We start from the raw sequence: 25,000 nt of genomic DNA, 5'->3' as shown, positions 1-25,000 counted from the left end.
ATATATAATCTGTTGTTCTCAATTGAACCATTTCTTCTGACTTTATCAATTAGGCCTGGCATAGACTGAGCTAGGCTCCGTATGAGCTCAATATCAATTTTATTAAGGCAATACTTGATTCTAGAACGTAATTTTTTAAGGTTTTCTGCATGCCAATTATTCTTGTAGACAAGGCCTTTCAAAATACTCCAAAAATTTTCAATAGGACAACATTCTGGCAAGTTTGCAGGGTTATCCGCTTTCTCAACATAATGAACGTTTTCTTTGTTTAGGTACATGATTACTGTTTTTGCATAGTGAGATGATGCTAAATCTGGCCAGAATACATATGCACCATCTAAATAATACTTATTGATGAATGGAATAAGTTTCTTTTTAATACATTTGTTTAAATACACTTTTTGATTTACGGCCAGCCCACTTGGTACAAAATAAGGTTGAGAAATTCCATTTTCAGAAAAAGCAATCCATAGAAGTAATTTCTTTTGAAACTTTTGTTTTGTTTGGTATTTAACTGTAGATGGAGTAGATTTTACATCACTAGTATAAAATATATCATTTCCATTGATACTGGAGTGATTTAACGACTCATCCTCAATGATTGATTTACGATTTTTGAATTTCTGACACAATCGAATGCACTTAGTTCTAGCTCTGCTTTTTGCTGGTCAGAGCATTTTGGAATTGTCATTTTTTTTTTGATTTAATATTTGTTCTTTTTTTTTTAATGTTTTACTAATGTGTTGCTGAGTACAGTTGAACTTTTTAGCTGCCTGTTGTTGAGAAACTCTGTCTTTATGGTCAAACATGAGTTTGAGCCTTTCAATGTTTGTCCTGGTCATTTTTTTAGCTTTTGCTCCACTTCCTTGAAGTCTTTGGTACCCAGATTCACTTTCAACACGTTTAATTATCTTGTAGATAGTGCTTTTAGGTATATTCTCAACTTTAAAGTGGTCATAAGTGAACTTTTTACCAGCATTTTTGTAATTTAAATAAAATTCATACACACGTTATCTAATCTCTTCTTGTCTTGAATTTATTTTTTTATTCATTTTTCTATAAAAAATAAAAACACTTCTGAAACAGTTTTCCTATTTTTAAAATCTTATTCCTTTAAAGAGATATGTCTTTAAATCCAGTCTGGTTTTTTAGTTGTCACCCGTTACGCAATAAATAAAAGAGTTTTGCTGGAGTTAAAATTTACAAGCCACTGAAAGCCCCAACCTGTTACAAAAGAAAGGTTAGATTTAAGACCGACTGCCTGTTCTTAATGATTGCAAAGTGAAGACTTTTTGTGAAAACAGCAGTATAAATTAACAATTAAAATAAACAAATAAAAAAAAGTTAAATTTTCAGCAAATAGATGCAAGATTTTAAAGATCATTATTATTGGTAAGACATGACATGACAAGAGATAAAAACTTGTGATAGTCCAGAAGTTACTGGAAATGAAGAAGTTGGATTAAACTGTTTCTCTGAAGTGAAGGGAAAAGTGCGGCTTTAGGATTCAGTAGATGAATTAGTGAAAAAGTACTTTGTGAATAACTTATTAATAATAATACTTTGTATCCTTATCCTTGGAAGAAGTTTTCAGAGCAGATCCATAATCAGGAGATGAAATGTTAGACTTACCGTTGTTAATGACATTGCTGAAGATTTTCCAAAAAACTCTAGAACCTACTTTTAAAAACAGATTATGAAAATATTGGAGCTTAACGTCTGATATTACTTTTTTACATTTCTTGAAATATTAAAAAGATATTTGTTCTCAAGAGAGTTAAAAAGATAAAGAAAAAAAATTGCATTCAGAAATTAAAGCTGCACAAGAAAGTGAAAATCATAGGGTAGGATGAGGCCTGACATAAAGCCAACACCAAAAAACTTCTATACCTGCTTGGATCCAGGAGATCATAAAGGAGGTGTATTTATCAGTGCAGAGATAAAGAAATTAGCCTATGAACCATCCCACAAAATTTATTTTAAAAAAATTACAGCTTTAAGGTAGCAGTAGGTAGAACAATAATAAGTTCAGTCTGAAGAAGAAATGTGAGATTGTTTAGATAATATCGGATGGATACAGAAAAATCTGATCAACTTTATATTAAGATTTCTCTAAAACCTAAATAATTTGGAAAATCATTTGTGCGAAGTGTTTTGGAAACAAATTGAGGTGCGTAAGAAAGTTGTGAATTTTTTTTGCAAAAATCCAACAACTTCATATTGCTTGATTGCTAAATGTACAAATGTCCCAAAATCTACAGACATAGATACTATAAATAAGTTTAAGACTAGTCAAAGCTTTGAAAGAAAACCTGGAAGTGGAAGAAAGAAAACTTACCATATATCTAAAAAGGTAAAGTCGATTCTCAGTTCAATAGCAAGAAATCTGAACCAGTTACAGCAAGATCTAGCAAGAAAATTTAAGACTGCGCATTCTTATATAAAAAGTACTTGATAATGCTGGAATTAAAGCATTTCATAAAAAAAATACACCTAAGAAAAGCTTAAATGATGAAATTAACGGAACTTGACGCGCAGATTAATGGCGGATAAAAGTATGTGCATTATTAAAGACGATGAAACATTGCAAGATGAATTTTTCACAACCTTCTGGTCAACAATTTTACTGTGGGAATAATGATAAACCTGTTGATAATTAGATTAAATAAATTTGACGAGAATAATTTGCATCCAAGTTCTTTCTGCGGCAAGCAATTTGTAGCGGTGGTAAGCAGCCCTCTTGTTTTGTCACCAAGAAAACCTTGGCTGTTAATCTCTACATCAAAGAATGCCTCCAAAAAGACTTTTGCCATTTAAGAAAAAACACAAATACCAATGTCTCTTTTGGTAAGATTGCTGCTTCTCACTATTCTAAAAAAGTTCTACAGTGGTGCAAAGATAATAATGTGAAAACTGTTCCAATGCGAATCCTCCAAATCATCCTGAAGAGCGCAAGATTAAAGATTTTTGGGCAATAGTTAAAGGAGTTCTTCATAAGACAGGTGGAATAACAAGAAATAAAAAGGACTTCCAAAAAAAGTGGAATAATGCCACCAATAAGGTAAAAAAAAGAAAAAATCTGCAAAAAGAAAGGCATCAACCCTCTATAAAACTCGATCTCTTGCCAAACAGCCCATCAAGCCCCTTAAAATTAAGTCGAAATGTTAATTGATGCAAACATATTTAATATTAAAAAAAATTGAAAAAAAGCATTTATGATTTTAAAGAAATCTCAATTCAAAGTTGACCGGATTTTTTTGTGTCAACCCAATGACAAGGTCCGAGTCACCTTAAAATGAACAACGAGAAACTGAACACAAGCTATCAAGGATTAAAGGTTAGTAATTATCATTTTATAGAAAACAAATCACAAATTTAAATATCTGAAGCCTTAGGTGCCAGCAGGAACAGTGATATTATAGCCAGGTCATTCAGGGAGATAAGTATCAACGCCACCAATAAAAACAATATTTGGCTGAGCAGTAAAAAGAAATGAGCTTGGTCAATTTTATTAGATATTACATCTAAAAGAGTGCAGCTTTGAGAAAACGGACAAAAAAAAAGAGCCAATAGAAAGGTGTGGAATGATGAGGTATCTTTGGGGATTGTAATAAGATTATACCTATTTTTTAGAGACAGAATATTAGACTTACTTTGGTTGAAAATTTTCTAAAAGCTTCTAAAGCCTAAATTCTGCGATACAATATGAGATTTAATAAACTGAGAATAATGGAGCTTAGCATCTGAAAATACCTTTTACATTAATTACTTACAATAATAAAAAGGTATTTGTGAGTTGTTTTTTGTAAAAAAGAAAGTTGTTTTTTGTGAAAAAAAACGAAAAAAAAAAACGATTTCAATTAGATATAGCACACGAAGGTGCAAATCATGGAGTAGAATAAGGCTCACAACAAACAAAATGAAACATAACTTCCATACCTGCATGGATCTATGAAATTATATAGGAAGCACATTTATTTGTGGAGAGATGGAAGATATCAACCCAAAAATTATCTCAAAGAATATCACAAAAAGAATCTTTAGGGTATACCTTAAAGGTCATCTTGAGTAAGAAGTTTGATGATAGGGCGAATCCTTGGAAGAAGTACAATATTAAAGATTCAGAGATTGAAACTATACACAAACTAGGGTCAGAGACAAGACACAAGTTAAGGAGTAAAGGTTAATGGTTAGGGAACTTAGAAAACAAGTCACAAAGTTATCTGAGCAAGATCTTGAGAAAAACAGAAGTTATGATCTATAGTGCCAGCAGGGTCAGTGGTGTTAGAACCAAGCTATTTGGTGTGCATTAAATTCACCAATAGCATAAAGAAATAGCATAAATTGGCTAAACGATAAGGTAAAAAGGCTTGATTAATTTGATTAGAAATTACAACTAAAAGAGTGCAGTCTTAAAAAGAAGAAAAGCAATAAAGAATAAAGAAAAAAGTGTTTAAATAAAGGAAACAAATGGAATCAAACAGAAGAATAGTCAGAGGATTCAACCCTAATTTCATGGCAAATGAATTGATGCGTATGTATATACATGCTGGCTAAGCATATTTGCATACTAAGTTAGTCTTGTTGTGAATTTTGTGAGAAGTAAGATTTACTTAAGTAAAAGTTACTTCAAAGACAACAAATATTTAGAAAAAACAAATTGAAACAACTAGATGGTAAAGATTTTTTTGATTAATATTTTCAAGTATTTTAACCATGTTTCAAATTATTTGAGAGCTTTACTCAATTAGAGATAATGCAAGGCATCCTATGCAATGACCTATGGAGTTGCCTTGGTCCCAATAACTTAATCAAAGTTGTAACAAAGGGCTCAACAATTTGACCTCAACAATGCATACCAAAAGTACACAAAAACGCCATCTATGCACAACTTGGCAATAAAAATAATTAAACATTTTGCAGTCAATGGACTCAACCACTTTAGAACTTCCACAAAGTTTTGGAATCCTTACTTTCAGCTGGCCTTTTTTTTTTGTTTAGTTTATTTAATGTGCCCAAGAAGTCCTTATAGTCTTATCACAGAGTACCGTGGAAGAGCATTTGAAAGGAAGTTCATGCTTCCTTTGTTACCGATGTTATAAAACTTGCCCAGAGGCGGTGTTGAACTACAGATCTCTAGTTTCTGAGGCAGGTGTGCTAACCACTGCGCTACGGCTGCTCTACAACCTCAGAACCATAAAACTTTAAGAGCTGTATTTTTATTAGGAGGAGAAACAGAAAGAGTTACAATGACACTATCAAGAAAACACAAGCAAAAACTATGAGTAAAAAAGAAGATTTAGCATTTAACATTTTAGGCAGGAAACAATGTAACACCGGTTTACATCTATGCCAGCCTACTTGATAAAGGGGGTGCATGGTTAGTACAAACAGTTGTTGAATGCAGTTAATATTTTTCTAAGAAAGTCATTTTTATCAAGAAACCATCTCTAGCTTTTACTTAATTAAGGGCCTCAAGGTGGGAGAGGGGGCATTTTAAATCAGAATTTACTTCTCCAAGACTTTGCCTTGAAAAGCAAATCCTACAAAGCAGCAAGATATGGGGCTTGTACTAGATTGTACTAAATTGCATGTTACCAGTACACAATGATCATGATAATCCTACTAGTTTTATTTCTGAAACTCAATGCTTCTAATCATTTACTACTAAAACTCACTGCTTCTAATCATTTACTACTAAAACTCAATGTTTCTATTCATTTACTACTAAAACTCACTGCTTCTAATCATTTACTACTAAAACTCAATGTTTCTAATCATTTACTACTAAAACTCACTGTTTCTAATCATTTACTACTAAAACTCACTGCTTCTAATTATTTACTAAAAGCCAAGACAATCTTTTGTAATTTGTATAATAATGTGCAAAATAAACAATGTGTATATCTTAATTTTGTTATTTAATTTTAGTGTTGGTAATAGTTTTACACTTTAAAAACTAATTTTTAAAATAATTTAATTATACATACTTTATGTCTTACTTGTAAAACTTGCATTAAAAATAATCATAGCTCATAGTTAACTACATCACACAGTTACGTTATAATTTACATCACACAATTACATCATTAGTTACATCACACAAATGGTAAATAATTGATTAACAACGGAAAATAATTTGGAATAAATAATTGTATATGAAATGTTAATAATTGGAAGACAATATATAAAAAAAAGTAATAACGGAATATAAGCAACACATATGTAAAAATGGTTAGTATATACTGACTTTTATATTTTACTTGGAATAAAAGTAGTTGTTAAAAAATAAAGATAACACCATACTATGCAGTTAGTTTTTTTTTTAATATAACAACATATATAGTAGATCACGGTACAACAGCATTTTACTATTTTTTTTTTTTTAAAAAAAAGGAGCATTTTGTTGTTATTTAAGCAAATACTTTGGTATAAGTAAAAAAAATAACAGCATTATGATATCATATAACAATAAATAACGAAACATATGCCTTTACTTTTTAACTGAATTTTTATGATTATAAAGGTGCATAACTTTTTTAACAAATGTGTTATCATTGTTACTATAGGTAATAATTATTTTTAATAAATACTACTTGGATTTTCTTTTATATTAGGCTGTGTTTAATTCACCATCTCAAGACGACTGCTTTGATAAAACATTTTGAAAACTACATTAATTACAGAAGATATGATGTCTTTAACATTACTTACTAAACTTCATCATAAAATAATGTTATTCAACAACACCAACAACATCAGTTGCACCAAGAACACCAACTGACCAACTGCAACATGAACCAAAATAGGTAAAACTATTTTCAGTTTTTATAAATAATGCTTTTTGATGATCATAAATATTTCACCAATTTTTTTATCCAGATTTATTGTATGATGTATATTAGGGTACAGTGAGATTTATATGTTTTTGAAAAAAATAAAATTCAAGCTTAAGAAAAGGTGTATTCCTATGTAAAATTTAATTTCAAGGTAGGTTTGTTATGGACCACTTTTTGATCAGAAAACGTCTTGATACCCAAATTTTCATATTTACACATTATTAAATAAAAAAAACTTAAATTATTATAAAAAAAATAAAATCCGTTTTTATGTAATGAACTCTCCTAATAAGCGCAGCGCCGAATTAATTTTAAAAGATATTTTCACTTGGCTCTCCGCTGTATAAAACTTTATACAAGATCGTAGTCTGTTACTATTTTATTCGTTACTAGTTATTTAATCGAGATATTTATAAATGTCGAAAGTTAAGACTAGATCATCCACCACTGCAATTTCAGATTTTATTGGACCTGGAAAAGATTTTATTCCTAGTGAGCTGCCTACAAACAGAGCAGTTATTCAAAAAGGAATTTTACTAAAAGAACAAAAAAGCATAACATGCAATCTACACCATAATAAATATTCTAACAAAGATCTTGCTAGCGATCTGATTCCGTTTGTTCTTGCTCAATGGAGAAAAGCAAATGTTAAGTTTCAACAGCCAGTTATTATTGGTGAGAAATCGCTTTATTATAGAATTAAAACCCTTTGGGAGAAAGTAGAAAACGTTGTATGGGGAAGAACTAAGGCAAAAGTAAAAGAAGAACTTCTATTGAAGTTAGATAAGTTAATGGACCTCATAACATGTCCTCATAAGATACTTCTGTGTGAACATGATCTGTTTGGGTGTTCTTCCCCCAAAAATTGTAAAAGTAAAGCACATATAATTTGCACCTGTATTTTTTCTAAAAAAATTCCAACTATGGAGCTCAGGTGGTTATACAGTCAAAGAAATAAGACAGGCGAAAAGTCTGACATGCAGATGGGACATGCTGATAAGATTGCGGTAGTGGTGTAGTGGTAAGAGCGCTCGCTTTGTAAGCGAGAGGTTCGGAGTTCGACTCCCACCACGTCCCTGGAAGTACCGCGCTCAACTTAGTTTCTCCGCGCAGCGGCCTTGGTCGGCAAGGTTCGTGTTTCGGAGTTAAAGAGTTGAGAGAGGGTTGCACCACGAATAACATGTAAAAAAAAAAAATACTAAAAAACATTAAAAAAAAATAAAAAAAAAAATGAGTAGCCTCCTCGAGCGTAGTGGCCCCCCTCGGGCCTTGGGGAGGTGAATAATCTCAAAAAAAAAAAAAAAAAAAAAAAAAATATTGAGACAACAAAACTTAGAAAAAAATATAAGAGAAAAATCAGTGACAAAAAAGCTTATGAGAAAAGAATGAAAAAACTACAAGATGATCAAGCATCCTTTGAGGTAAATATAATTTCATAATAATAAATATTTTCTTTGTTTATATAGCAAATTATATATATATATATATATATATATATATATATATATATATATATATATATATATATATATATATATATATATATATATATATATATATATATGTATATATGTATACAGCGTATATATATGCATGTATATATATAAATATATATATGTATATATATACAACGTATAGATATATATATATATATGTATATATATAAATATATATATATATATATGTATATATACATATGTATATAAATATGTATATATATATATATATGTGTATATGTATATACATACATATATATATATATATATATATATATATATATATATATATATATATATATATATATATATATATATATATATATATATATATATATATATGTATATATATATATATATATGTATATATACATATATATATATATATATATATATATATATATATATATATATATATTATATATATATATATACATACATATATGTATATATATATATGTGTATATATATAAATGTATATATATATATATATGTATATATATATATATATATATATATATATATATATATATGTGTGTGTATATATATATATATATATATATATATATATACATATACACACATATATATATATATATATGTGTGTGTATATATATATATATATATATATATATATATATATATATATATATATATATATATATATATATACACACACATATACATATAAAACAAAAATAAAATTTGTAAAAGTTTGGTTTTAGGTCACAGAAAAACAAGATATAGAATTACATGAAGAATATCAAAAAAATATTTCTCCTGATATTTCTCTCAATGACAACTATAATCCAGTTAATGTTAACTTTACTTTAAAACAAGACAATGAAATTAAATTGTTGGTTGAAAGGCTTCTAAAGGATAAATTAGGTGTCTATGCTTTCCTTGTAACACGATTTTTAGAAAAGAAGTCACGAAAAAACAATATGTCAATAAAAAACACAGCAATGGCTAGTATAAGGTAATCATATAGATTATTATTTTGTTGAGCAGCAAAAGTTAGGATGATGAATTAATAAAAATAAATATAAACTAGTTTTATTTTATAGGTTTGGGATTTCACCTGCTGCAACTGCAGCAATTGCTACAAGTTATCTGCAAGATTTAATTGAAGCAGGATTTTTCACCCCTGAATACTCTTACCTTGCTTGTGATCCTTCTAAGTTAATGAGAGCGAGAAAAAAAGTCATGGTAGTAGCAAAGAATAATGACCATTTCAATCTTCCAAAAGCAGATAATATTGGCATTTACTTCGATGGAAGAAAAGATTCAACAAGAGCGATGATAAATGATTCAAATGGACAGCTACATCCTATTATTATCAACGAGCAACACATTACTGTGACTATAGAACCTGGTGGTCGATATCTTGGTCATTTTACTCCAAATGCACATACTCATTCAGATAAGCCAGCTAAAAAGATTGCTGAAGGTGTTTATAATTTGCTGCAACAATATAATCTTACTGAATCATGTTTAGTACTTGGAACTGACAGTACTTCAATTAACACCGGCTGGAAAGGTGGTGCTATAACACATCTTGAAAAGCTGTTAGGTCACAAATGCCACTGGGCCATTTGCATGCTTCATTCAAATGAGTTATTTTTGCGTCACCTAATAGAAGGAATTGATGGACTAACATCATGTAGTACTGGCTTTGTAGGTCCTGTGGGAAAATGTCTTGCTGATGTTAATAAAATGGAGTACAATCCTCAATTTAAAGCTCTTCCAGAGGGAGAGAGCTTTGTTGACATTCCAGAAACAATACTAAAAAATATGTCAACAGATTAAAAGCAAACCTACAAGTTATGCAAAGCAGTTAAGATCGGCGTATTACCACCTAATCTTAGAGAAATTCAATGTGGCCCCCTAAGTCATGCCAGATGGCTCATGAGAATAGTCTATATGTGGACAAGGAAACATGACTTAACTGATCAGAATTTGAAAAATCTTGAGTTACTTGTCTTATTTTGTTTACAATTTTACTTTAAACTTTTTTTTGACATAAAAGTTAAAGACAGACTTGAAGATGCTTCCAATCACATTCTGTCTCAATTGATAATTCTTAGAAATCAACCTGTTATAGTAAGAGAAATTGTGACACCCTACATCCAGCTAGGCGCTTGGTATGCGAACCATGAAAGTTTATTTAAAGCAACTTTGCAGTTGACCGAATTTTAGAACAAAGGGGTAATGATATCCTTGGAGACATGCGAATCAGACCAAGAAAAACACCTAAACTGAACTTTGCAGCAACTACTCTCAAAGAGCTAGTCAAATGGGAAAATGGTGTAGTACAAGAACCTGTTTTTACTTGTTCGCTCACTAAAGATAAGTTAATAATGCTAAGATTGACACCTCTAATAACTCCTTCTGTTAAAATTCATACTCAAAGTACCGAGCGTGCTGTAAAACAAGTGACAGTAGCATCCATGTCAGTAGTTGGACCAGATGCAAGAGATGGATATATTAGAGCTAGAGCTCAACATAGAGAGTTGCTACCTGTTTTTAAAACAAAGAAAGAAAATTTAATAAATTTTCAATGTCAATAGATTTGAAAAATATCTTATTTTATTTATTGTTTTTTTAATAGTGTTATAGTAGTGTTATCAAAATGTTATTTGGGTAAGGTGGGATAAACCTCCTGTTTATTGGGGAACCGCATCACTGGCACCACCTTTATTTCTAATGAAACAAAAAAAAAAAACAGTTATAAGCAAATTTGTTAATCATTAAAACCTAATTGAAAATTGAAGACCCCCTCCCCTGAAATGTCCAGAATCTGCATTGCTGGTAGGATTCATGCAAGATAATGACTTTGAAACAAGTATAAAAAAAAATTGCAACTGGTCTAAAAACATTATTTGCATTTAATATTTCATCGCAATGAGAAAGAAGAACATGTAAAACATAATAAAGGACAAGTGTGACAAATAAGATTTTACTAAATTTTGCAATTTCTAAAAGTGCAAATTTGGGTATCAAAACCTTTTCCAATCAAAAATATTTTTAAATAAACCCTATTTAAAATTTGATTTTACAGAAGAATACACCTTTTCTTAAGCTTTTAGAAGAAAAAAAAATTCTCGCTGTACCCTAATGTATATTTGTGAAATAGAAGAACAAAATTGACAATGTTTGACTAATTTGTGAATAACCTTCTTAAAAAGAAAACCAATATAAATAGTTTTATTTCATATTGAAATTAATTGCATTGGTTAATTAAATATGTAACCCTAGGAGCCCAGAAAAACTGTTTTTCTTTCTAAAAAACATCCTTTAAATATGATTATCATAACTTAAATCATTTATTTGAATTACCTATAAATATAAATATACTTATATTTTATATTTAAAAAAATGTATAATAAAAATCATTAGAAGTTGTTATTTAAAAGCAATATCAGTATTATTGATGGAGTGTCTTTTTTTTTGTTGCAAAACGAAAAAATATCAATTGAAATTCCTTTCATTCAAAAGTTTATAAAAAATAATGTTACTCTCTTACTAAGAAATTTTTCATGAAAAGTTATGAAAGTTATTGATTTGGAAGTGAAAACAGTTTTTTTTTATGATTTGAAAACAGTTTCTTTCGAAGAGTAAGAGCAAATTTTAAATTATTCATTGTTTAAATAAAAGCATTTCATTGTTTAATAAAAACATTTTTAAAAGCAGAAAAAATTTTTGATTTATTTCTCAGCTAAAAATATTTGATGACTGCAATGTTACATAGGTTGGTCTTTTGAGTTTTTCTTTTCCTTTTTTATGTCTTAATACCCTTAATGTAAGTTTTTTTATATTTAAACAAACAATTGTTTAATATACGGATAAAAACCATGCCAGTTAAGGTTTTGTTGATAATTCCAGTTGAGGTTAATAATTTTCATAATAATCTACATTATCACTTAAGGAAGCATCTACTGAATACTTAAACTGTAAAAGTGGTTGAAAATCAGTTTTTCAGTGTATGCACTTAATGTATGTGTCCTTATATGTTTTAATAAATTTTATTTTAATAAAAAATTATCAAAATAAACTTCATTTAAATTTTTTTAATGTCTTAAATTAGAAGGATCGTATTTTTAATAAAAGTAAACATTTTACTATATTTTTTTATTTTTATAGTTTTACCTTTATTATCTCAAGATGATAGAGTTATCTTTCATGTTTAATTTCAAACATTATGTATTACAAACATTTCTAACTTTATTGTTATATTGTTTCTTTAGTTCTACCTTGGTTCTACCAATTCTTATTAGTTTACTTTGTCTGATGGTCAAATATGATTTTAATTTAGTAAATCTTAATTATTTGATAATTTCTATGTTGATCATTTGCTAATAGTTAAAAAATAAATAGTTTGTCGCAATCAAGGTTAACGACGGATCCAGTAATTTTTATTTTTGTATTTTGTAACACATTTGTGTTTCCTCAAAAAAAAAATTTTTCCATTCCTAAGATATTTAGGAATGGAGGCCTTTTAGATTCTGGTTGGAGGAGGGGGGAGGGGAGGGGTGGAAGGATGAACATGCGCATCTAGCCCCCATGGATCCGTCACTGATCATGGTTAGAATAATTTTATCTTCAGGTCAAATTACAAAACTGGTTTGTATTGTTAATTAGTTAATTTCCTATTTTGTATAATAGCTAATTGTCTTGGCAATAAGTGTCTTTTTTTTTTTAATTATTTTTTTAACTATTTTTAACAATACTTTAGAAAATACAACAGCAAAAGTTAAATGATTTGTAATGTTTATATATAAGTCATTGTAATGGTTATATATAAGTCATTGTAATGTTTATATATAAGTCATTGCTTCTTTTATCATATCATAATTGGTTTTTTTCATTTTAGATAAGTTTAGGGCAAAGATCTATTGTTTTTAGTATGGAGAGTGGCTCCTGTAGAAAGTAAAATATGAGGAGAAGGAGTAGTGGGAAAACAATACAATACATCTATTATTAGTATTTTTGTAGTTTTTTAATCCATTGTTAACTAATGATTTAAATGTAGTTAAATGCTTTTTGTAAATATTTTTCATTATTTATTTAGTTGAATATTTTGTATATATAGTAATTGTTGATAATAAAAAGTTTTTTTTTTTTTTAATGTTTTGTTTTAAAAAAGTATTTTTTTAAAACAAAACATTAAAAAAAAAAAAAAAAACTTTTTTGAAAAAACAAAAAAACAATACAAATTTTTATTGATGAAAAAGAACAAAAAAAAAACTGTATTTTTTTTTGTTCTTTTTTTTAAATAGGAATTTGTATTGTTTTGTTTGTAAATATCAGGGCTGTGGGGTTTGAGTTGTGGAGTTGGAGTTGTAATATTTATAGTGTGAAGTTAAATTCGCTAAACAAAATCGCAACTCTGACTCAACTTTATTAATTATTGCATAATATTTTTTAAAGATTTCAAAGAATTTTTGGAAAATTTTGCTTTGGAGTTTGAAAATTTCAATGATTGGAGTCAGAGTCAAAGTTGGTACTTTTTTTTTACAACTCCAATATATACTTTTTTAAAAGATGTATTTTGTTCCTTTTTCTTGACAGTTTATAAAAAATTTTCTTAACAAATGCCTTTTTTAATTGTCAGAAGTTATGCAATTTGTTATTTTTTCTAATAGTTAATATTTTGCTAATTGCAAGTAAATGTATAAATAAATATACTTTTATTTTGCATTTTATTATTTTGGTAAAAGTAAAACAATTATAGTAAGGGGCATCTATAAAAAAATATAATCACCTTTAGTATTACACCCATATCCTATCCCTATTTGCTGTTTCATTATTCCCTGTTTCCCAACGTATGCACTCCAGCAGCTAAAAAAAAAAACGAAAAACAATAATAAAAAAAAAAATTCAAACATTTTTACTATTAAAAAAAAACAGGATTTTTTAATATAATTTTTTTTTAACAAGTCTTAAACCAACAACTATTTAAGTTGGGAATTAAGTTGGATTTAAGTTGGGAACTAAGTTGGGTTTAAGTTGGGAATTAAGTTAGGTTTAAGTTGGTAATTAAGTTGGGCTTAAGTTGGGAATTAAAGTGGGTTTAAGTTGGGACCAGAAAACAAAAAATATTGTTTAAGAGAAAAAAAATTTGACAGAGTCGATAAATTGAAGTAAATTGTATCATCAGGAAAGCATTGTTTGCAGTGAATGAGTTTTGTTGGAGTTAAAATTTAAAGACCATTGCAAACGCAAAGCTATTACTGAAGATATATCAGATTTAAGATCAGCTGCCTGTTCTAAACAATCAGAAAGTGATAACTTTTTTTGGTAGACAGAGTATATAGTTGTGTCATTAGCAAATAGAACAATTTTTATGTGAAATTTAATTGTAAGGAAATACGTTATTATAGGTGAAAATGATACAGGACAAAGAAGAGAACCATGCTTTAGCCCAGATGTTATCGGAACGGTGAAGGTGTTGACCTTTATGGAAAACTTCAATACTGTGGTTAGAAAGGAATACTTAATAAACTCAAAAAACTTTCCCAGTTCCACCATATAAAACAACATTATGGAAAAGACCAGCATAGAAGAAATTTATCAAAAACTTTTTATATGTCAAAAGCAGTAACCCTTACCCATCACTACCATCTAATAAATGATAGAACCTTTCTGTCACATTAGTCAACAAGTCGGCCTTAGAACAAAAGAACTAAAATCCATACTAAAAGATTAAGTTATTAGACTTAAATTATATATTAGAAATTTGCTAACTGAAAACCTTAAGACCTATTAATAATATGAAGAAAGCTGATTAAATGATAGTTAGAAGGGTCAGAGTACTTTTTAGACTTAAAGTTGAACCCACAGATACCATTTAACACCCATTAATACTGAGGTCTAATGATTCAACATTAATTTAAATTAGTCTCACAAATAGCAAGTATGAAGATTTTACAAGAGATTTAACTAAGGAAATGTAACTTTAAAGGCGTTAAATATTTGGAAAAAATGGAGTGGCAATCAGATGGTGGTGATGGTTTTTATGGCTAATATTTTTAGGTGCTTCAGACGTTTTAAATTAAATAAAAATTTGACTCAATAATAGATTGCATGGCACCCAAAGCATGAGCAAGACAGTTGCCTCAGTCCTCCAAAAGAACTAAAAGTCATAACAAAAGGCTTAAACAATGTATAATAAAAGTACTAAAAGGGACATCATCCATGCGCAACATGGCACTGTTAATACTCTAATATTTTAGAGTTAATACTCTGATATTTTATTAGACATTGATTGTGTAATAGTCAATAGTTCTTAAAATCACAAATATTAAAAGGTTTTAAAGTTTTACTGAATAAATTTAGGCTATTAAAGCAATCCACGCCCACATGCTTCCGCTATTTACACTTAATTTTTCTACAACTTTTTAAAAAAATTTATAGATTGATGTTAAGAAAATATGTATTAAAAAGGAGGTTTTAATTTTTTTCCTAAGAACTTATGCTAATGTATAGGTTGTATCCAATCTTTCTAATATTAAAAAACTTTAATGTATTTCAATAGAAAAAATGCATCTTTTTTGTATTTATCCCAAGTTTTCCTAATTTTGACTTTAGTCGAATGGTAGATACTTCTATAATCGTTTTGTCTGACAATTCAAAAAACACTCAATAACTTTATAGATAAATATTTAATACCATTAAGCTTTTAAACAAAACAGCTTTAAAACATACTCAACACTTCACTACTTGTAAAGTGAAACACAAAATCTTATAAAAGGTAAGGTGGAAAACCTTATTTGTGTAATAGTTTAACTCATAAAAACTTACCCATTATTCAATGTGGTTATAAACTCAATGTATCCGCTTTTATCACTATCTTCTTTTTCAACCCATACATCATGACCACAAGGAGACATATATTCATTCATTGCACGAACAGATTGCTTAATTATAGTAGTATAATCTGAAAATTGAAATAACTTCATTAAATCAAATTCTCAATTCACAATACATCATAAATAACCTCAGTCAGTCTTAACTTAATGTATTCTAACTAAACTCGGCTAGTCAATATATCATATAAAATCAGCCAATATTAGTTCAATGCATTGTAAATATAATCTATAGTTAACTTATTATTTTGAAAAAACATCAACAGAATTTTTTTTTAAAGGTTAACATAAAAATTGAAATAAATTAGTTATTTTATATTGTACAAAATGCAGTCGAAAATATGAAGAAAATATTACTTTTAATAAAAAAAATTTTTTAATTTTTGAAAAAACAAGTTTTGAAATAACAAGATAGTCATTTTATATATTACATATTTAAAATATGTATCATATATTTAAAATATATTATATATATATATATATATATATATAAATATATATATATATATATATATATATATATATATATATATATATATATATACATATATATATATATATATATATATATATATATATATATATATATATATATATATATATATATAGAATATTATATATTTTAAAGGAACTTTGAGGTCTAAGAGGTACAATATAAGATAACACAGGTCAACAAAAAAAAAAATTTTCTGGTTCCGAGCAAACAATTTGTTTTTTAGATTGCATTTCACATTTTGATTTCAAATATGCAACTCATTTTTTACCATTACGTCAAGTAGTAAAGATATTTGGGTTCAGATTTTTAATATTTGGGGTAAGTCCCTAATATTGTCATAAAAAAAGTTGTTCAAAAGTATTTCAACCTGGGTCTCAAAAATAAGGGTATTTTCAATGAGATTTTAGAAAACATAAAAATTTTACCTTAAAATTTTTTGGCAAAAAAATTATTTTGAAAAAGACTCTTAACAGAATGTTATTCAGCAATAATACAAAAAATACTAATTTTTATTATAAACAAATAACATCTTTAAAATCTCTATGAAAATACGCTTCTTTTGAGACCCAGGTTGACATACTTTTGAACAACTTTTTTTTCGACAATATTAGGGACTTTACCCCAAATACTAAAGATTTGAACCCAAATATCTTTACAACTTGACGTGATGGTAAAAAATGAGTTGCATATTTGAAATCAAAATGTGAAATTCAATCAAAAAAACAAATTGTTTGCTCGGAACAAGAAAAAAAATTTTTTTTTGTTGACTTGTGTAATCACAGCCTGTTTTTTTTCTTACATTACATGTATATACTTTTGACATTAGGAATTATATTCTCTTTTTTTTGCCATAAACACATGTGATATTACCATAAATATATTTTTATAGGAAATTGCTCATTTAATCATTAAATTTCGTGTTTTATTAATTGAATATTATATTATAAATTTGTTTTTTTCCTTATTTTGCACAAAATTTTTTTGTCTTTTAAGAGATTTTATTTAGGTTTTAAAGATCAAAAGATTTTATTTAGGGCATCTTTACAAATTTTTATATAGATTTATGTATTTGTAACTATAAATTTTGTTATAATTAGTAATTAAATATTTATTAATTATTATATCACATAATTATTAAATAAATAGTTGTTAATTAAACAACAATCTTTTTATTTAATTTTTAAGAAAATTTGTGTAACTTTTCATGTTGTGTATTTGGCTACATTTTTACAGAACTTAAGATGACTTATTTTTTTCATACATAATTTTTTTTTCATTAGAAATTGTATTTTCTTTTTCTGCAATAAATATTTTAATTTTAAACTAAATTCCGTTTATGATAACCTGATTTTAACCTTTCAGTTTTTTTAATTATATACTGTATTATAAATATGTTTTTATAATACAGTATATAATTTAAATTTTTTTTATTTCAAACAAAAAGTTTTTTAAAGATTGAAAGATATTATTTGGGGCATTGTTTACAAAAGTTTTATGCATTTTTATTTCCTAATTAACTGTTATGATCTCTCAACCTATCATATAATCACTATCCTATGTTATTTAATTTTTAAAAAAATTTATGTAACTTTTCATGCTGTTACATATTTCTAAATTGATTATCTGGGTTTTTCTTGTTTCTATATTTTTTTTATCAAAAATATTGGTGCTTTACAAACTTGGTGTGGTTAGGTTTTGGCTATTTGTAGTGAAGTTCTTCTACTTCAGTATGGAACAAACATAAATCATGGAGTAAAGCATAAGTAACATTTATCTGACAATATAAACTAGTTATTGGTGACGAGTCTCTTTAAAATGCTGGTTATAGTAAATGCAATTCTAAAGAGAATTACCTAAAACTCCAAATATTTGCTTTTTTGTTTTCTTATGCCTAATATTATTTTAGATTTTTTCTTTTTTTAGCAATTGAATTTTTTAATATATACTTAAGTTTTTGTAAGTAATATATATATATATATATATATATATATATATATATATATATATATATATATATATATATATATATATATATATATATATATATTATATATATATATATATACAATTTATATATATATATACAATTTATATACATATATACAATTTATATATATATACAATTTATATATATATATATATATATATATATATATATATATATATATATATATATATATATATATATATATATATATATATATATATATATATATATATATATATACAAACATTTAATATAAAAAACAATTTAAATAGTGTTGCAAATAAATCTAATAAAAAAACTTACTCGTTGTAGTATTATCAGGTCCAATGTTTATAACATATGGAACTCGTGGTTTTCCATTACTGTCTTTCCATAAAGTTACAAACTTTGAAAAACTTCGCCTGTTATCTTAAAAAGTTGTTAATGATCATTGTCAATGATCATGAAAACATAAAATGTAAATACTTTTAAAGATATTGTTTACATAAAAAGAACAATAATAAAGAAACAATAATAAAGATATAGGTTTAAAAACTCACTGAAAATTAGCAGTAATCAAAGACAAAAAAAATACCAATAACAAGGAAAAATATATAAAGTATAACATATAAAAATGTAAAATTATAACTTACCAGGTGGAAACTTAATATCACTGAATCTTCCTGTATAAAGTCATCAAAATATTTATAAGTTGGCAACAAAAACCAAGCAAATGACAATTTAAGTCTCACAAGTATTTTATATTATTATATTTTATAATAAAAATATCTAGTTTGATTAATATAAACTTGCATGATGTTATTTAATACATAACTGCACAAAAAAAAAACAATCTTATCTAAAAAAAATTTCACCATATGCAATGTTGATCTCCTCAATGGTTTTTGCCGATTCTAAAATACATATAAATATTAAATTGGATTGCAGGATTGCAAATACAAATTTCTATTGAATTTTTGTATATAATAGTCAATATAAAAATGTATAACAAAAGTTTCTAAAGTTCTGTTGCCATATAACTGTAATCATTCTAAAGTAAGTTAAAATAAAGTATAAACATAATAAGAGAATAAATACTTCTATTTTTCCATGACCGTATAAATAAATTGCTTGTGTTTTGTTTAAAGAACACAATAGTTTTAAAAAAATGTTTTAGTTTTAAACTGATTTAAATGAGTTTTAGAAAAGAACAAAAAATGTAAAAAGTAAAAAAAAGTATGCACAAATAATGGATAAATTCTTTTAGAAGCTGGAATATAATAACAAATGATTATTAAATCACTCAACTGACTTGTCTTGAGTTCTCAATGTTTTTCTTAAGCAAAAATAATGAAACATGAACTTTTATAATAAGTTTTAAAAATTGGTTAAAAAAACTTGTTTTAAGATTAAAACAAACTTCTTATTTTTAAAAAGCCCGCAAAGACACAAATTTTCATATAGGTTTATTATTGTTCACAATGAAACTTACATCAAGTATATCTTTGGAGCCGTTTGTTTTATTTCCAAATATAGGGAAAAAGCAAACTAAAAATTTATATAAACAAAACATAACAAGTTGTTAAAAAACTTTGATTTGTCAAACAAATGTGTCATTTGTAGTTGTGGCAAAAAAACCCAAAAAAACAAAGGAATTATTTTTTAATAATTTTAGTTTTTTTCAGCTGGCTATTTCATATTCATTAACCACAAGTTATTATGATCAAAACATCAAATGATGAAATCAAAATGTTTTTTAAAACATGATTTGTGCAATGTACTTTCTAGTGCATGTTTTTATAAAAAAAAAAAAATTAAATATTTCAGAAAAAATTTCTTCATTTTGAACTCCATAAGTAAAACTAATGGTGTTTGACTCACTAATTTTTGTTTATTAAGTAATTATGTCATCAGGAACTATGTGATATCTTGTGGAAATAGATTTATAAACAATATCTTTATAAAAATCTTTTGACTGATTTATAAAAAATCTTGTTTTTTTTAAAGTAGTTTGATTTTTAATTAACAATACTTTAGCTATAGCAGCAAGTTTTGTTTACTTTAAAACCAAATGATTTAATTCAAATATGCTAAAATGCAATAAATCAATAAATAATAAATAATGCAAACATATTAGTTTAAATAGCTTTTTTCATGCTTTAAAATGTAGTAGTTTGTATTTTTATTGTTTAATTGTCTTGTATTTTAAATACAGTATTATATTTGACCAAGAAAATACAGAGCGAGATATTAAGGGACACTCAAGAAAGACATGGTTGCTATTGATAAACTAATGTTTGAGAACTAATCATATGTTTGAGAATAAATATCATTGGTTTAAGAAAAAGAAAAAAACAGTAAAATATTTTATAAACTAAATATTTTATAGACATTCAAAAAGTAAAAAAACTCCTAAGTGGCTAATTTTTTAATATTTTTCAAGCAGGTGGGGCAAAACAGAGCAACTACTTTGTTAAATTAAAGTTACTATTTAGTTGCAAAATTTTAAAAATAAAAAAACGAAGTTAATCATTTAAATATGCTTGACATTAAATCAAAAAATTGCATCCATACACGCCAAAAAAGAAATAATAATTAATCTCTGACTTTTATTGCAATATGCTTTTAAACAAAAAAAATTAAAAATATTTTCTAAAAATTAGGTTGGACAAAACTGATCAATAATATTAAATTTAAGACTAGATTAATTTGTTTGACTTTAAAGTAAAAACTTGCCCATTCTCCATGTTTTATAATTTGATCTTGAAAATAATTGGTAACAATTTTAATGTCTAATATCTACAAATAAATCTAAAACAACCATCTTTGTTTCTGGTATCCACCACAAATTACATAAAAAACATTAACTATTTTCTGTTAACATTTTCTCATCATGAGTTGGAGGTCTTTTAATATGTACTTTTTTAAGAGACTAAAAGCAACTTCTTTTTACTTAGTTTTAAATATTTTTTTATAACAATTTTTTTAATAGACTACTTGATTCTTATCTTTTAAGGAGATCTTGTTATGTTTTCAAACTACTCACTGTTTCTTTTTGTTTGTTTAACTTGGGTCAAGAGACAATATTATTAAACAAAACAAAACAAACTATGGTTTTATATACCGTAATTTTGCATAAAGGAACACAACATGAGAAACATAGTTTGCTAAAGTTGCATTAGAGCTCTTGAATTGTTTTGTATTGAACAAAATTAGTTTGTTGTCAGGAATATTAGCAATTAAGGTTAAATACCTAAAATTTTAAAGCCTGCAGCTGCAAAAGAAGGCATTGCGCTTTATATATAGGCATCACAAAAATATTATCCTAAGTTATCTGTGGTTATTTTTTTGTCTTGACAATTACCTAACACATCCGTCAAAAAACAATTTGCATCAAATACAGATTTCAATTGTTTGAGTTACTTATATTAAGGGGCAGGGCTGACAAAGGAGAACTTGTAGTTGGCAGTTGGGAAATGATAGCAAACAAGGACCTTTTTTTTCTCTTTTTTTATTAAAGAACATAAGTCAGCAAAAACAATTTTTCTGGGTCTTGCTTGGCAAAAAAAAGTTACATTACCCCCTTTAAAATCTCTTCGAGACAGCCCTAAACAGGGATTCTATTTAACATGTTGTATGTGGAAAGAATAATCAAAAATAACTTAATCATTAATGCCTACAAAACCATGTAACTTCAAATTTTTACATAGCTTCTCTAAGGATCTAATATAAGCAAAGCCTTTTTGGATTTACTTCATCAAACATACTTAAATGTTTAATATATAACTGCAACAATACTGTTGTTATCCAACTATTTTCAGAGCATTCACCAGTGGTTCCAGGAGGTGTATTGTCTACAAGAGAACTTTTCATGCATTTGTACCTTAAAACTAAAAATGGAGTTATATATAAACCAGCTACACTGAATGCTATAAGAATTGTAGCTGTGATTTCTTATTCTCAGTTTGTAATCAATATTTCTTTAACAATATTTGAATACTATAGCATGTACTTTGTTAATTGATAATCTATGAAATTACTTCCGCTGACTTGATTTAAAATAAAATACTTAACATCTGTTAACAAAACTTGCTTGAAAAAACTAACTTTATTTCAAAAGTGTGATAAGTATTTATAAAACACAAACAATATTTTTGGCTTCCTTATACTATAATTCTTTTTTACTAACAACTAAAGTTAAATTTTTCACTGAGCTTTCTTCATATTTGGATAATTAGTTTTTCTTATATTACTTCTTACCATCCTTTTGCATTAAACTCTATATATAATTGAAGTAAAGTTACAAAATTAAAAAACTTTTTGAACTTATTATTTACAATGCTTTTTTAAAAAAGGAAAATAAAATTTCAGATTAAAAATAAAACAATATCATTTTAAAAAGCTTCATATAATAGTAGAACTATTTATATAAATAAGTTGTTGCAGGCCAGACACTGAAATTTTAAAGATGTGTGAAAAAATAACTTTAACGTTTTTATTTAATAAAATGAATTTAAAAATGAATTTATGTAATTTAAATACAAATTTATTTAAAAAAAAATATTTATAAGTATTTTATCTTAAAAATACTTTTTGAGCTTTCATGCAAACTTTTAATCACATACCTTCAATTTTCAAAATAGTAGAAACTTTATTTTTAACTCAATGTTATTTAATTTTAAATATTTAATCACTTTAAAAAATATTTTTTTAAACTATTATTGGTAATGAAAGTTTTCAATGGTATAGATGCATTTGCATAGACTTACATACAACTCCTATTCATTAAGATCTTGAAAATGTTACAAAAGATTTCTACTATGTAGAAATCCTTTGAAGCATTTCCAGGATCGAAATTTTCAGTAAAGTAAGAAAAATGAGGCATTAGTTTAAAATTTAGTTCCTTTCTAGAAATCTTTTTTTGCATGATTAGTTAGTTTCCAATGCAATAAGATTTTTAAATTTCTGTTGTTAGCCTTTTAATATCAAATATAAAGCTAAAAGGTTTAATTCCAGCATTAATAGAATTTAATCTATCTTTTTTTCAAATCAGAGCATATTCAAATAATATATATAAAAACATAAAAATTGTCACAACATATATATATAAAAGCTTTTTTTTAATAAAAAAAGCTTTTATATATATGTTGTGACAATTTTTATGTTTTTATGTGTTTATTAAAAAACAATTGTGCATGGAAAAACCTTTGATCTATGACTCAAACTTTTGTAATAACTGCTCCAGAGACTGGATACTAATAGCCAAGCAGTTCTTGACTTGTTTAAAGCATTGTTTAAAGAGATAAGACATAAGTATAGTTTATTATAGAAAAACTTTAAGAACATTCATATTTTCCCATGAAATATATGAGCAATATCCAAATATGTTTTAACAAAAGATCAGTAAAGAGGGCAACAAATTTCAAGCAGCCAATTTTTAAATGAGCATTTTAGAATACTGAGAGTAACATACATGTTTGACATGTATGTTACTCTCAGTATTCTAAAATTTTTCCTACCTTGGTATTCTGCAGAAAACAATACCAGTTGATTACTCTATTAATGTTAATTTGTATTTGCAGCTGGTCAAAGGGCTCTTTGATGATTGCTATGAGTTTAATGTTGTTAGCATAAAGTTTCCAATCATAGGTAAATAAGTAAAACATATTCTTAATAAAGATAAGAAACAACAGTGGTCCAATACATGGACCCCGAGAACCACTAAGGACATTTAGTTTATCCATTTCTTAATTTCAAAAAAGATTAATTTATTGTGTTTCATTAATAGAAAAAAAAAATATGTTAGAAGTATTAAAATGAACTTAAGTTACTAAAATTTTAATTCATTTTGATACTTCTAAAATACTTTTTTTCCCATTGAAACACAATAATTTAAACTATTTTATCAAAAAAAAAAATTGTATAAAAAAAAAGTTATGTGATCTATTCAATAAGGCTTAATGAAACTTTTAAAGTAATAAAATTTACCAAATGGTTCATCAATTATAGTGGCAATTTCAAGTTGTTTTTTATCAACCATAATATTTTCTGCATCTTGTATGTTTTCTAAATGAAACCAAATATAAAAAATTTTTTGAATTAAATTATTTTTAAATAAAGTGAAAGTTTTGCTTGTGTACTTTAGCATATGCAAAACTTGCACAAATATTCACATTTGATATCATCATTATCATTATCACCATCATCATCATCATCATCATCATCATCATCATCATCATCATCATCATCATCATCATCATCATCATCATCATCATCATCATCATCATCATCATAATCATCATCATCATCATAATCATCATCATCATCATCATCAT

General features: G+C 26.5%; 1 protein-coding gene across 5 annotated transcripts in view; it reads right to left on the bottom strand.

The window, feature by feature from the left end:
- LOC105846817 (meprin A subunit alpha) overlaps positions 1–25,000 on the bottom strand; it is an 81,210-nt gene that overhangs the window by 37,940 nt on the left and 18,270 nt on the right. For all 5 annotated transcript variants that reach the window (XM_065796454.1, XM_065796453.1, XM_065796456.1 and 2 more), the window contains exons 3-8: positions 24,654–24,731; positions 19,541–19,579; positions 19,319–19,348; positions 18,990–19,094; positions 16,139–16,274; positions 14,100–14,176 (exon numbers count right to left, since the gene is read on the bottom strand). In XM_065796454.1, the coding sequence (XP_065652526.1) occupies positions 14,100–14,176; positions 16,139–16,274; positions 18,990–19,094; positions 19,319–19,348; positions 19,541–19,579; positions 24,654–24,731 (465 nt within the window). The remainder of the gene's footprint in view (positions 1–14,099; positions 14,177–16,138; positions 16,275–18,989; positions 19,095–19,318; positions 19,349–19,540; positions 19,580–24,653; positions 24,732–25,000) is intronic.

This window comes from Hydra vulgaris, chromosome 04, assembly GCF_038396675.1.
Source record: "Hydra vulgaris chromosome 04, alternate assembly HydraT2T_AEP".
Lineage (NCBI taxonomy): Eukaryota > Metazoa > Cnidaria > Hydrozoa > Anthoathecata > Hydridae > Hydra > Hydra vulgaris.
This window is presented reverse-complemented; position numbering and strand designations above follow the sequence as displayed.